The sequence below is a fragment of the Solanum lycopersicum genome, chromosome 7 (genome assembly GCF_036512215.1).
Source record: "Solanum lycopersicum chromosome 7, SLM_r2.1".
NCBI lineage: Eukaryota > Viridiplantae > Streptophyta > Magnoliopsida > Solanales > Solanaceae > Solanum > Solanum lycopersicum.
The window spans coordinates 61,572,937-61,585,810 of NC_090806.1; the positions used below are offsets into that span (position 1 = coordinate 61,572,937).

General features: G+C 32.7%; 1 protein-coding gene across 1 annotated transcript; it reads left to right on the top strand.

Moving 5' to 3' along the window:
- Positions 1 to 5,188: 5,188 nt before the first annotated feature.
- Positions 5,189 to 12,874, top strand: LOC101248592 (uncharacterized). The gene is made up of 3 exons (XM_004243486.5): positions 5,189 to 5,984; positions 11,035 to 12,333; positions 12,411 to 12,874. Exons 1-3 carry the CDS (start codon positions 5,802 to 5,804, stop codon positions 12,636 to 12,638), a joined length of 1,710 nt encoding a protein of 569 aa, XP_004243534.1. The 5' UTR covers positions 5,189 to 5,801; the 3' UTR covers positions 12,639 to 12,874.

Here is a 12,874-nt window from a genome sequence, read left to right on the forward strand (position 1 = left end):
AATATTTATTTACTTGATTAAGTGAATTTATATATTTTTTGATTTGTAGAATAAGTAAAATTTATTTTTAAAATTTTACTAGATTTACGAGTGTTTTAAACGTGATTTCTCTCGACTTGATATTGAAAATTTTCACGTTCCTACAAGAGTTTGAGATTATTTGTTTTATTATGTGACAGATCAAAATGTATCTAAGTTAATAATTGGTGTCAATTTCATGGATATTTTCAATACTTTTTTCTCCAACAAAATAATAGTGGTTATAATTTTTATTTGTGTATGTCTTACTAGCATTTTTTTTGCAATCTTGTTTTGTAAATATTTCTCTGAGTAGAAATTTACTAAAATGACTTTTTTACTTCACAAAAATATAGAGATAAAGTGTGCATATAGCCCTATTATTTGCCTTTTCTAGATCTACTTTTGTGATTGTATTGAATAAATATGATTATTATTATATATTATATATTATGAATGATTGTAATTAGTTTTTACTAACAGTAAAATATGTATCTTTCCAAACAAAAAAGAAATAACAATATCCTAGCTATTTAACTAGTAAAATCATAATCCCATATAGTTATGCATAACAAAAGAATAAGTAATTTTTTGGATCTCTTTTTAGAAAAAAAAAGAAGAACAATTAAAGATATCACACTAAATTTATCTATAGCAACAAAATAGTTATTGTTAAAACTGTATACAATGAACTTTACAGAGATCTATCTCTAGTAATTAATAATGTAATTTGGGATGAAACTTTATGTATCTATTAAAGTAGGAGTTACATAGTGATGTAACACATTTATTTATATCTAACATAATTAAGATTACTATAATCACGTCGTATTGAATTTATTTTATTTTTCATAGCAATTTTAGTCTCCGGTTATTAGTAAATTCTAATTTTAGTCCAAGTAATTCAAAAAAAAAAAGTTATCCCTTTACTTGTGGATAAATATATATATTTTTGAATTAGTAATTGTTCAACCATTAAATTACTTATACTTAATATTAAAGTTACATCATTATTACTCTATACTTTAGGTAGTGTACTTCTACAAGTAAGGACAATACATAATTATATTGTTATACGTGTCATATTTATATGTGTACTTTTTCATATTTTAAATCTATTAAAAAAATTTAAATTTTTATTCTATCTATAATCAAGTCTTATTTTCTATATAAAATGATCAAATTCATACATAAAATATACTAAATTATCTATTATATTTACTACAAATTATTATCAATTTTCATTATCATACCTTAGTGATCAAACTAAAGCTCATCTATACCTTTTGCCCTATTATTTAGATTAGGGTTTTTTTTAGTTGATTTCACTTTCGTAAGAAACGTCTATGTCATCAATGTATATAAGTCATCAACTATATTATTATATACATTTCTACCAAAAAAAATTGACATTTTGCATATGAACGATTGACTTATAATTTATTTATTCATCAAAATATTGTGAAAACTTTTTAATATTGGGATGGGTTCGTAGGTATGAATTGTGATGTACTATTACCTTTGCTTTTTTTTTTTTTTCGCAATTTGATATTTGATATTTATTTAGGGTTTTGATTAAATTTAACTTTATATCAAAAAGTTTTATATTTTCGATAATGCATAGGCAGAAATTTTATAAAGGATGTCCAAAAATCTCATAACTCGTAAAAATAATTTAAAGAATGAGTGTACTTAAATTTTGTAAATCAAATTACATAACATTAATGATTAATTCTTTTTTATTAAAATGTATCAAGATTTTTTAAAATCAAATTACATAATATTTAGTTTTAGTGTTCACGTTTATCTGATAGGAAGTAAAAAAAAAAGAAGAGATATTTCCATTTAGAGTGGAATCACGTTTATGCTTCAACATTTCACAAATCACTGATGACTAACAACGAGAAATGAAAAGTAAATAATAGAATCAAACAAGTAAGATTAAAAGAAAATTTATATAAACTATTTTCGCTTTTACTAGCTTAATTGGAATAAATAGATAGGATTTGCTTATTAACTTTAAATTAAATAATTTTTTTAAATTTTTAATGAAAAAAATTAGAATTTGCTTATTTACTTCAAATTAAATAATTATTTTTAAATATTTATGAAAAAAAATCAAAATCAAATAACTGGAATTGAATTCGCGCACCACAAGTTGCAAAAAATTGTTTTTCAAGGGAGATCAATATGTATTATTTAACCATTTAAACTATTATTTTTCTTATAAATACGATGTAATTTTCTGACGAAATTAAAATATATTATTACCGCTATTTATTGTTTTTGTATATATATATATGCGCAACATATTCACTTTTTCGACTTTTATGCAATTTACCTTTTTATATTTTAACACTCCTTAATAAAAATTTTAGTTCCGCCGCTCGATAGAGCGTACATAGGAATATTCACTCCATTTCTAATTTTTTTATACATGCAAATTTTTTTTAAAGTGATTAAAGAACACCTGTACCCATTTGCTTTTTAGTTTTTATTTCTTTTAAAATCATGAACTTTTTTCCTACTGCATCTTTTTTCCTAAAGTAGACACGAGGGGATTATGGCTGGAAAATACTATAAATTGATTTAATTTTTTAAATACTAAATATGCATAATTTATGTATATTATTAAGTTGATTTAAGTTCGTGACACGAGGGCATTGTGGCCACCTACCCCTAAGGGTGTGTTCATTACCCCTAAGGTGTGTTCATCTGTTTAGCACGGAGAAAAAACTTTTTCAAATTTTTTATATTCAATTTGTTAAAAATTTAAATTTTTATTCGTTCAGAATATAAACTTATTTAAAAGGAGGAAAATAACTCCTCTAACGAAAGTAAGAAGACAAGTTCCTTAGGAGTAACATTCCACACCGATTGTTTCCTCTTCAAACACTCTCACCTCCCATAGTATTTATCTTAGATCATATATAAATACTTTTAATTATAATATATGTTTTGTTTACATACTGACCAACTGAAAAAAGGGGAAAATCTATTTATTTTTTACAAAAAAGAACATTAACTTTCCCATTGATATATTCTAAACTTTAAATTCTAGCTTTGTCTCTGAGTTTACTAGCTTGAGTTTGATTCTACTGAGCAAACTAACTGTGTTATTATCCACGGTAATGACAACTAATTATTAGAAGAAAAAATGCATAAAAATGTCATCAAACTTGACAACAAAATGCCAAAAATTACTTTACTTAACTTGTGGAAAATTATTTACCTCCTAATTTTATTGCAACAATTACTAAAATAAATTAGTACACTACATTCCAATAAATAAAAAAAGGGCATTGTTCATTTGATCACAATTTCTTTAGGTTTCCCTCGTAGCAAAATAATGCATTTTGTTTATTCAAAATGAAAAAAACAACAAAAGAAAGAGGACCAGTTTGGTGTTAATATAATATTTTATGCTTTATGTCTATTTATTATGAGTAATGATGATGAACTTTTTGTGACTTAATTGAAGCTTAATTAGCAGGACTAATTCTTTAGTTGATTAATGATATATAGATATATTTTGAAAGTTTATTAAAACCAAAATGTCAAAAGAGAGAGGTGAGGGGGGTCATGCATGTGTCCCCCACATAATCTCCATCAAATCAAATCAATACTACAATTGTCTTTATGAACATGAAATCCATATAAAAATATAGTCGTTGATGTAGACATACATTATTTATATTGGAGTACTATATGATGATCCATGTGGCTTGTTTTATTTATGATTTTAGATGTTTTTTTTAAAAGCTTCGTAAAAAGTTCGTTTCTATGTTAAGATTAACTTATTTGAATAAAAAATGTATATTAAAATTAAGGTGTATTGTATGTCGGTGGTGTTTGTGTTATCAATGGTAATGATATTGATAGTGATATACATTGATTATTGTGATTAAAAATAAATAATAATTAGTGTTAATTATAATTGATAATGATGGTTGATAGAAATAACGTAATGATGCGCAATAACTTATTAAACAGTACCTAATGATAATCAATGACCAGTCATATTGATGGTTGAGAACATATATAATGATAGTTAATGGCGGTGACCACCAAGAATGATTAGTGATTATTATGAACTTGTAAGGATCCTAAGTTCATAACTAGTGATAATAATTGTAATAGTGACTAATTAATAATAGTGATAATTGATATTTTAATTCAATTTTTTATTAAATACATCTAAAGTTTTACGAGCTATTGGTGTTATCTCAATGCAAGTTAAGGCGTTCTATTTGTCATAGAACCAAACTAAGTCCCAAAACATAGCTTATGCATAATTATAGGTATAATTCAGACCATAATTATGAACAGTAGCTATAAATAAAATTTACCTAATTACAGTTCATAACAATAATTTATCAATTTTAGAGAGGAGAATACAAACAAGACTTAGAGAAATAAAGGAGAGAGACGAGCAAGTTGTTTCTCAGTTGAGATATGCCAAATATAGATACACAATTTCCTCTCTCTTTCAAATTTCGCTCATCTATTTTTCGTCTTTTCTATCCTTGCATACAGACAAACAAGTACACATATTAGCTTGGAAAACTGAAATATAAATACACATTATAGCACCCCCTAAAAGAAATATATAATTACGGCTTGTATCATTTTTGTGATACACAAACGAAAAAATACATTGAATATTATCGTATTAACCCTAATTATTTTCAGTGTAGTGATGCAAACACTAAACAATAAATCTAGGGAAAATTATATGGTTAAGCACATATACTACATTATTAGTCATCATAGTTATAATTTTAGTTAATTATCACTTGTGATCAATATTCGGTGATAATTATGTGGACTGGGGTTTCGAGATTCACAACTTTGTATTATTCAAAATTTGTATAACTATTATTTAATGTAATTTTGCATAACATAATTTATATAACTAAAATTTATATTCTTGTATTTGTATAAATTCGTTATTTCAAATATATACAAAAATAAGGGACACAATTATACAAATGTATCCGTGAATTATACAAACTCAACTGCGAATTATACAAACCCGTAAATTGTAAAAATTAGACAACTAAAATTGTAGCTACAACACATAATTAAATTTATTATATTGACTATTCGCGAAAACTTTTTGATATATTGACGTTAGCCTAATAAAAAGTTGAATCAATAATTGACAGCCATAGATAAGAAATTAAAGATCAAGAACCACATATGTAGATAAAAATAGTTCAAGTAAAACTTAATAAGATTTCATGTTAATACAAGAAATTGAGAGTGAAGAAAAAAGATTCACTCAATGAATTATAAAGAAAGAAATAAGGGTAAGAGAAAATCGTGAAAGGTGAGAGGAGAGAAGTAATCCGGTGAGGCTCATAGAGAGAGGAGGAGGAGAAGAATGACGAGCTAGAAAGAAAGAGAGATGAAAAATTCACTGTAATAGTATAACTATGTTAGATAAATTTTTTTTAGATAGTATTGCGCTAAAATCGATAATTAGGATTGGGCCTAATTAAGTAATTGGTTGAGCAGGCCACCAGTATCCGGGTTCATCTCGAAAGGCCCAGATTGTTCTCGAATTGAAATTAAGGTAAGCGAATTTGCCTTCTCCATCAAGAAATCGAAAATCAATCGAAAGAGTTTCAGATATATATATATATATATATATATATATACATGTATAATCCAACCTTGGACAGATCATTCGTTCAATATATCTGAAATACGTAATCCATCGCATTGCAATAGAAGAGGAGAAAAGAGAATTTGTTTGGAAGTTTTGTAGAGCGAGAAGAATGGATTTTGAACTGAGAAGAGCGAGAGAGAAGCTAGAGCAAGAGCAGAGGGAGAGGAAACTCAAGGCTAAATTGAAATTGGACAGAGAGAAGAAAGCAAAACAAGAAGCTATTCGTCAACGTGAAGCAATTGAAGCTGTTCAGCGTGCTCGCCGACTTGATGCTGCTGAAGCCCAAGCTAAGGTCAGTTTTTCCGATACGCCCCTTTTCTCCATAGTTTAATCGATTTGGGAGTTGGGTATTTTTCGAATTTGCTGATAGTGCTTAGTTGGGTTATGGGTGTTTAGTATATTGATCTCTTTAAGACCAGTTGTTCTAACTTACTGTAATTGTAGGTCTTAAATTGCTCTTTATTATTTCAAGTTTGTATTTTGAACATATAATTCCAACAAAGGAGAATCGTTATCAAACAGTTTACTTGAATATGTGCATTTGTACCTGAAAGTTGCTACCCCATTGTATTTTGTTGCATCATCATCTCATAAATCAAATTTTAGTGACTCATGAATTCTTTAAGAAAGAAGTTTGATCTTTTTGAGATCTGTCATATATTGGCCTTCAGTGAGATTAGATACTGATGGAAAGTGAGAATTCGTTAGTATGTTTCCTTCATGTGAATTTGTTTGCTACAATGCCATGAAGATGGATGATCTGCAAGGTGCCTAAAATGACTATAGTGTTTCTAAGGGGTGTTAAATTTGAAGATTGGGATATACTGTGGTGTAGTAATCCCTCGGTATGAGGATAGGTGTTGGGTAATGCCAACAAGGCCCACGAGGGGCTGTAGATTTGAAAATTGGGATATACTGTGACGTAGTAATCCCTTGGTATGAGGATAGTCGTTGGGTAACACCAACATTATGCCTATGTTAAGGCCCACGAGGGGATGCGGTGGCCTGGGTCCAACGTCATGATCGAACATGGCGCTTGCTGGGTGGACTTAGCTAAGAAATAAAGCTGCGCATTTGCTATCAGCTATAGCTTTTGGCTTGATGGTAAGCGTTTAATCTTAACAATAGGGTTAAAAAACTGAAAAGGCAAAAAGGAAAGAAGGGGAGGTTTCCTAAGGGGTGTTGGATAAAAAAGTGAAAAGACAGAGAGAAAAGTGGTGGTGTTTCTAAAGGGTGTTAGATTTGAAGACTGGAATATACTGTAATGCAGTAACCCTGGGCATCAGGAATCCAGGATACATTTTAAAAAGTGAGAACTCAAAAAGGAAAAGAAGTGGAGTTCATGGATGGAGGCAGTCATAGTCGAAGTTGTCCTTTTCCAATTATATTAGCAAGAAGGGCATGAAAAAATTTATGGGAGAATGTTTTTCCACTGGGATAGAAAGTTTTTCGTAATTTTTCTGGTGAAAAGTGGGGTGATGTATGAATTTTAAGTGATCCCTTTAGAGAAGTTATCTTTTTGTGTTAATGTCAATACCATTGACCTAGCATGTTATAGTTCTTCCCACAGATATTGTTTTTAAAACTTTGAATGTATTTGTGGTGGTATTTCCACCGTACGAAATTTTGCTGGAAATTAGCTTCAATCGCTTTATTGTTTTATATATTATTCCCTGATCATTGGAAACAATTTTCACTGGCACAAGGATCTCTTCAGAACAGCCCACTATGATTGAAATTGACAATGCATTTACAAAGGCTTCAAATAGTGCAGGATAGGTTGACCTTTGTGCTGTTCTGGAATAGGTTAATTGCTGGAGACAAGAATGAATGAACCTAGTTGCAAGAACATGGCTTACTCTGATTGTCTTTATCCTAGAAAGAGTTGAAATAGAATTGACTTGGATTCGGAACCGCTATTCAAAATCTTGGTGAAGCACTGCATTTGTTATCTCATGTCTGCTTTTCATGAAAAAATTATCATTGAACCCCATCTCAGCTGTATTATTGCAAAAAATGATTTGAGTAGTTAACTTGTGGGTAAAAGTTGGGCCTGTTGATTTATTTTTAGTTTGTTAGAATGAATGATAAGTAGAATTGTGGCTTAAAGGGAAAACTGATGCATTTCAGTCGTTGCAGGGTTTGTGGTATAACCATCTAGATCTGAGTGCGGTTGAATGTACGTATAATTTTCCGTGGTAATGATTTAAAAGGTAGTCCAGTTGCCGTGCTTGAGTATAAGTTAAATCTACAGCTTTCAACATCTAGGGAAAAAACTCTTCACGTTCTTCCGGTATGCAGACTGTAGGGGCCTTATTTTTCTTTTAAGGAACATTTATTGTATTGGGATCATGAACACGTGAAAAATAAGTATGCAAGACAGGATTAAGATATGAACTTTGTGACATATAAGCATTTTAATGGAGGTTAGATACAATGACAATGTTGTGCTAGCGAACAGAGATGTATTTCGGCTGCTTGAGATGTGGTAGATCTGCTTCAGGTGGTTTTTTCCTCTCTAGAACAAGAACAAGAAAAAGGAGGGGTGGGGTGGGGGTGTGGGGGGGGGGGAATAGTTTAACTACCACAAGTGTCTTGTGATCTATATCAGATACTTATTAAACTAAATGCTACCTGCCATGTTAAGAAATGAAGTGATGGTAATTGGCTAGACAACTGTTCAACAATAAAATAACAGTTGATATTTGCGGACTTATTACCACATCATTTATTAGTTTTTAATTGATTAAATATGAAAGCAAGCACATTTTACCTGGATACCTAGTAAGTTAAACTACTTATTTCCCATCGGGAGAATCACTTAAAAATTTATTTCATTTGTCCTTTACCAGTTCTACTTGCCACACCTTGAAGTTTTTTGACAAGTTAAGAATTTTTACAATATGTTTTTATTTATTTTCTGCTTACTTTCTTCAGCTGTGAGCAGTTTTCTTTACAGAAACAAACTTGTTAACACATTATATTTTCAAACCATCTCCAATTTTACTTCTCACTTGTGCTTGGGTAAACCACATAATTGCAACCTGCTCAACATATGGATTTTTTTGTAATGTAAGCTGTACTCAAGTCAGATTTGCTATATTGCCGTGTCTTTCTTTTGATTGATAAGGTAAAAATATTATCATTAAAGGTATCAAGAAGGTACATAAAAGAAAGTTCCAAAAATAAAGAAGTTATATAGAAGTACAACAAAATCAGAGAGCCCGTGTAATGAACTCCAGTTGCAAATTCCCAATTGAGTCCAAAAAGCCTATACTGATCCATGTTTTCTAATAAACTCTTCTTACACCAAAATAACAGATTATGAAGACAAATGTCCATCACTAATCACTCTAGAGATGTGGTTCTTTCTATTATCAAACAAATCAAACACTGTTCCTTTCTTCTCAAATAGTCTGGAAGGTGCATAAAGGGATAGCCCTCCAGATCTGCTTCTGAGATTTAGCTGTCTTCTGCTCATTCCAGGATTTCCAGCTCTCCAGTGAACTCTTTAACATCTGAAGGCATTACCCAAACAACACCACACAAATTCAGGATCAGAGAGCCCGTGTAATGAACTCCAGTTGCAAATTCCCGATTGAGTCCAAAAAGCCTATATACTGATCCATATTTTCTAATAACTCTTCTTACACCAAAATAACAGATTATGAAGACAAATGTCCATCACTAATCACTCTAGAGATGTGGTTCTTTCTATTATCAAACAAATCAAACACTGTTCCTTTCTTCTCAAATAGTCTGGAAGGTGCATAAAGGGATAGCCCTCCAGATCTGCTTCTGAGATTTAGCTGTCTTCTGCTCATTCCAGGATTTCCAGCTCTCCAGTGAACTCTTTAACATCTGAAGGCATTACCCAAACAACACCACACAAATTCAGGATCATCTTCCAGCATTGTTTAGCAAATTTACATTGAATATTGACCGACATCAATTTCACTTCACATATATAACACCTGCGACTCAAATTTAAACCTCTCCTTTGCAGATTATCTTGGGTTAAGTATATTTATCTGTTGAGAACCCATGCAAAACAGGCTACTTTGCAGGGGCTTTAGTCCATATCAATTTCCATGGCCTAATTGTCTCAATTCACAATTGATTGCTATATTGTTATGCCTTAACAATTGATTTTCTGAAAACCTGTGTGTGTGTTCAAAGCAGAGCAATATTTTCAAATTTCTAGGTCAATTTTACAATGTTCTGCATGTGCATTACACAAAAATAAAATAATATCAACCCCTCGGGGGTAAGTGTGGTTAGCAAGAATGTGTTTGAATCAATCAAGTATAGATGCCCTCCTACTTCATTAACTTTACACTTGGAGATTAGTGTAAAGTGCTGTACCCAATAAACTTAGCTGAAGTTTTCTGAATATCAGTGCTCTTATGAGTTCTATTTTTTCCTCCCCCCAGGAAAAGTTGTAAGCATTTGCTGATTCTCGAGATACCGACGAACTGAGGCTGAACATGCCTTGTTGATGTGGGGTGTGAATCAAAATATTAATTCTTATGATAGGAATCAGTCCCTACCTCCATGCTTCCTTCTATGGGAGAAATTTATTGGATCCTTTGGGACTGGCGGGGGCTCAAACTGGAAGCTTCTGCCTTGACAGGGTTAACCAATTGAACTGAAGTCCAAGAGAAATACGGGATCTAGCAGTAGATCTGATTGTGAAAGACCTATTACTGGATACTTCATGGGTAGAGCCAAAGCGTGTGAACAATACAGTTTCGCAATAACATCAATTAGAATATTAACTTAAAGTATGAAGTAAAGGCTCTGTTGTATTTTAGACTTGTTGGTAATCCATGGTCAACTTCCCTTCGTAGTGCCCTACGCGAAGCTGCCTCCTTGAGTTAGAGATGTACTCTATGCCAGTTTTATAGTACTAATTCTTTTCCTTAAATTTGTATATATTTTTGCTCTGTAGTTCAAATTGTACTTATATTTGGTTGAGGGTTCATGGGTTTAAGCTACTTGCTATGGTTTTTTAACTGTGTCAGGCAGTTCCAATGAATTTACAAATGTCGGGACCGGTTCATGCGTCCATTTATTATGATTGATTGCATATGTAAACCATTATAATCTGTTGTCAGATTATACAGACAAAATTTTCCTGTTCTGATTATTAATATTAATTAGAAGAACTTAGCTGGCTCCATTCTAGTGTAGCGGTCAAGGTGGTGTAATATTTTCCGTTATTAAGAAAAGTAGCTGGCTGTCTTCCCTATTTGTCATGTGACCTATTGCTGATGTTCAAGCCGTCTTGAGGAAATTAATAATGGAAGGAAATGCCTAACCCTTCAATTTTTCTTTAACAGGCAACCCAGCAAATTGAAGAAGAACTGCTAGCTGGACGAGGAGTTGCATTCTCTCGTGTTTTGGAAGCTGTACCCTATGAGGGTGCTGGAGATAAAATTAAATTGCCACCATCTTGCTTCACTGAATTGTCTGATCAGGGTGCCTTTGACAAGGGACCTCTACACTTCAGGTTGTCTGTCGTTCACCAATCCTCTCTTTCGGACTTGAAGGATGCAGAGCAGAATAAGCGGACAACGCATGCTGGAGTCCTGGAGTTCACTGCAGATGATGGTGTTGTAGGGCTTCCTTCCCATATATGGAGTAACTTATATCCTGCAGTCTCGCCAATGGTTCCCATGGTTGAGGTGTGTTATGTCTGGCTCCAAAAAGGAACTTATGCAAAACTTCAGCCAGTTGAAGCAGGATTTTCTGATATCCCTAATCACAAGGCAGTTCTTGAAACAAGTCTTCGTCAGCATGCGACGCTTTCAGAAGGCGATGTACTTACTGTTAATCATGGTGTTCTGACATATCATTTACGTGTTCTTGAACTAAAACCTTCTTCGAGTGTGTCTGTTCTAGAAACAGATATAGAGGTTGATGTAATCGGTGCTGATCCAACTGCTGAGAGCACAAGTCAGCCTGTATTGCAACCTCTCGAATTGGGCAAGTTAGATTCTGGGGTGGTTGCAGAAGGAAGCTATGTATATTACAAGTTCCAAATAGGCGATGATGTCTGGGGAAAAATATCTTCAGGAGATGCAGAAGTTGAGGTAAAAATAGAATCAGAGAACCAAGATGGGGATACTGACCTCTATGTTTCCCGACACCCATTACTATTTCCTACACAGCACCAGCATGGTTGGTCATCTCATGACATCGGTTCAAAAGCTTTGGTCCTTAACTCCAGGGATCTCGGCCTTGGACCTGGTACTTACAGTATTGGCATCTATGGTTTCAAGGGCACAACCAAGTACAAGGTGTCAGTTAGCATACGAGACAAATCTAATTTAAAGATTGGACAGCAAGCCGTATCTTCCACATTGTCTGCTGATGGAGATACAGTAGAATGCCAAAACTGTAAACATTACATACCTTCCAGGAGTATAGCACTACATGAAGCTTACTGCAGGAGGCACAATATCATCTGTCAGCATACCGGTTGTGGGGTTGTTCTAAGGAGGGATGAGGTCGAGAACCATGTCCATTGTGAAGAATGTGGGCTAGCATTTCAGAAAGAGGAAATTGAGAAGCACAAGAAAGTATTTCACGTCCCACTGAATTGCCCTTGTGGAATAGTCCTTGAAAAAGAAAAGATGGTAAAGTTATATTTCCCTTTTTAAAATTTATTACACTGTTTTTATTGGCTTGTTCATCTAACAGCTTCTGGTAACAGGTTCAACATCAATCTGTGGAGTGTCCCTTGAGACTTGTAACATGCCGGTTTTGTGGAGACATGGTCCAAGCAGGGACTTCAGCAGCAGATGTGAGGGATCGCTTAAGAGGACTTACACAGCACGAGAGTGTTTGTGGATCAAGAACCGCCCCTTGTGATTCATGTGGGCGTTCAGTTATGTTGAAGGATATGGACATACACCAAGTTGCAGTCCACCAGAAAAATTGATCATGAGTAAATCTTTTATTTCTTCTCTGGTGACTTTGGATATAAAATGCTGGTTGAACTGTAAAAACCGACTGTTGATTCATGTATTCATGCAGTTGTATATTTTCGTCTTTATTTTTCATTCTCAACCACTTTAAGGGTTGCAAGGGGAGGGGTGGATTGATGATTTCTAGCTCCCTTTGCTGTGACTTTGAAAATATTATCGATTGTCATCAATGCTTAGTACCTTGTATGTA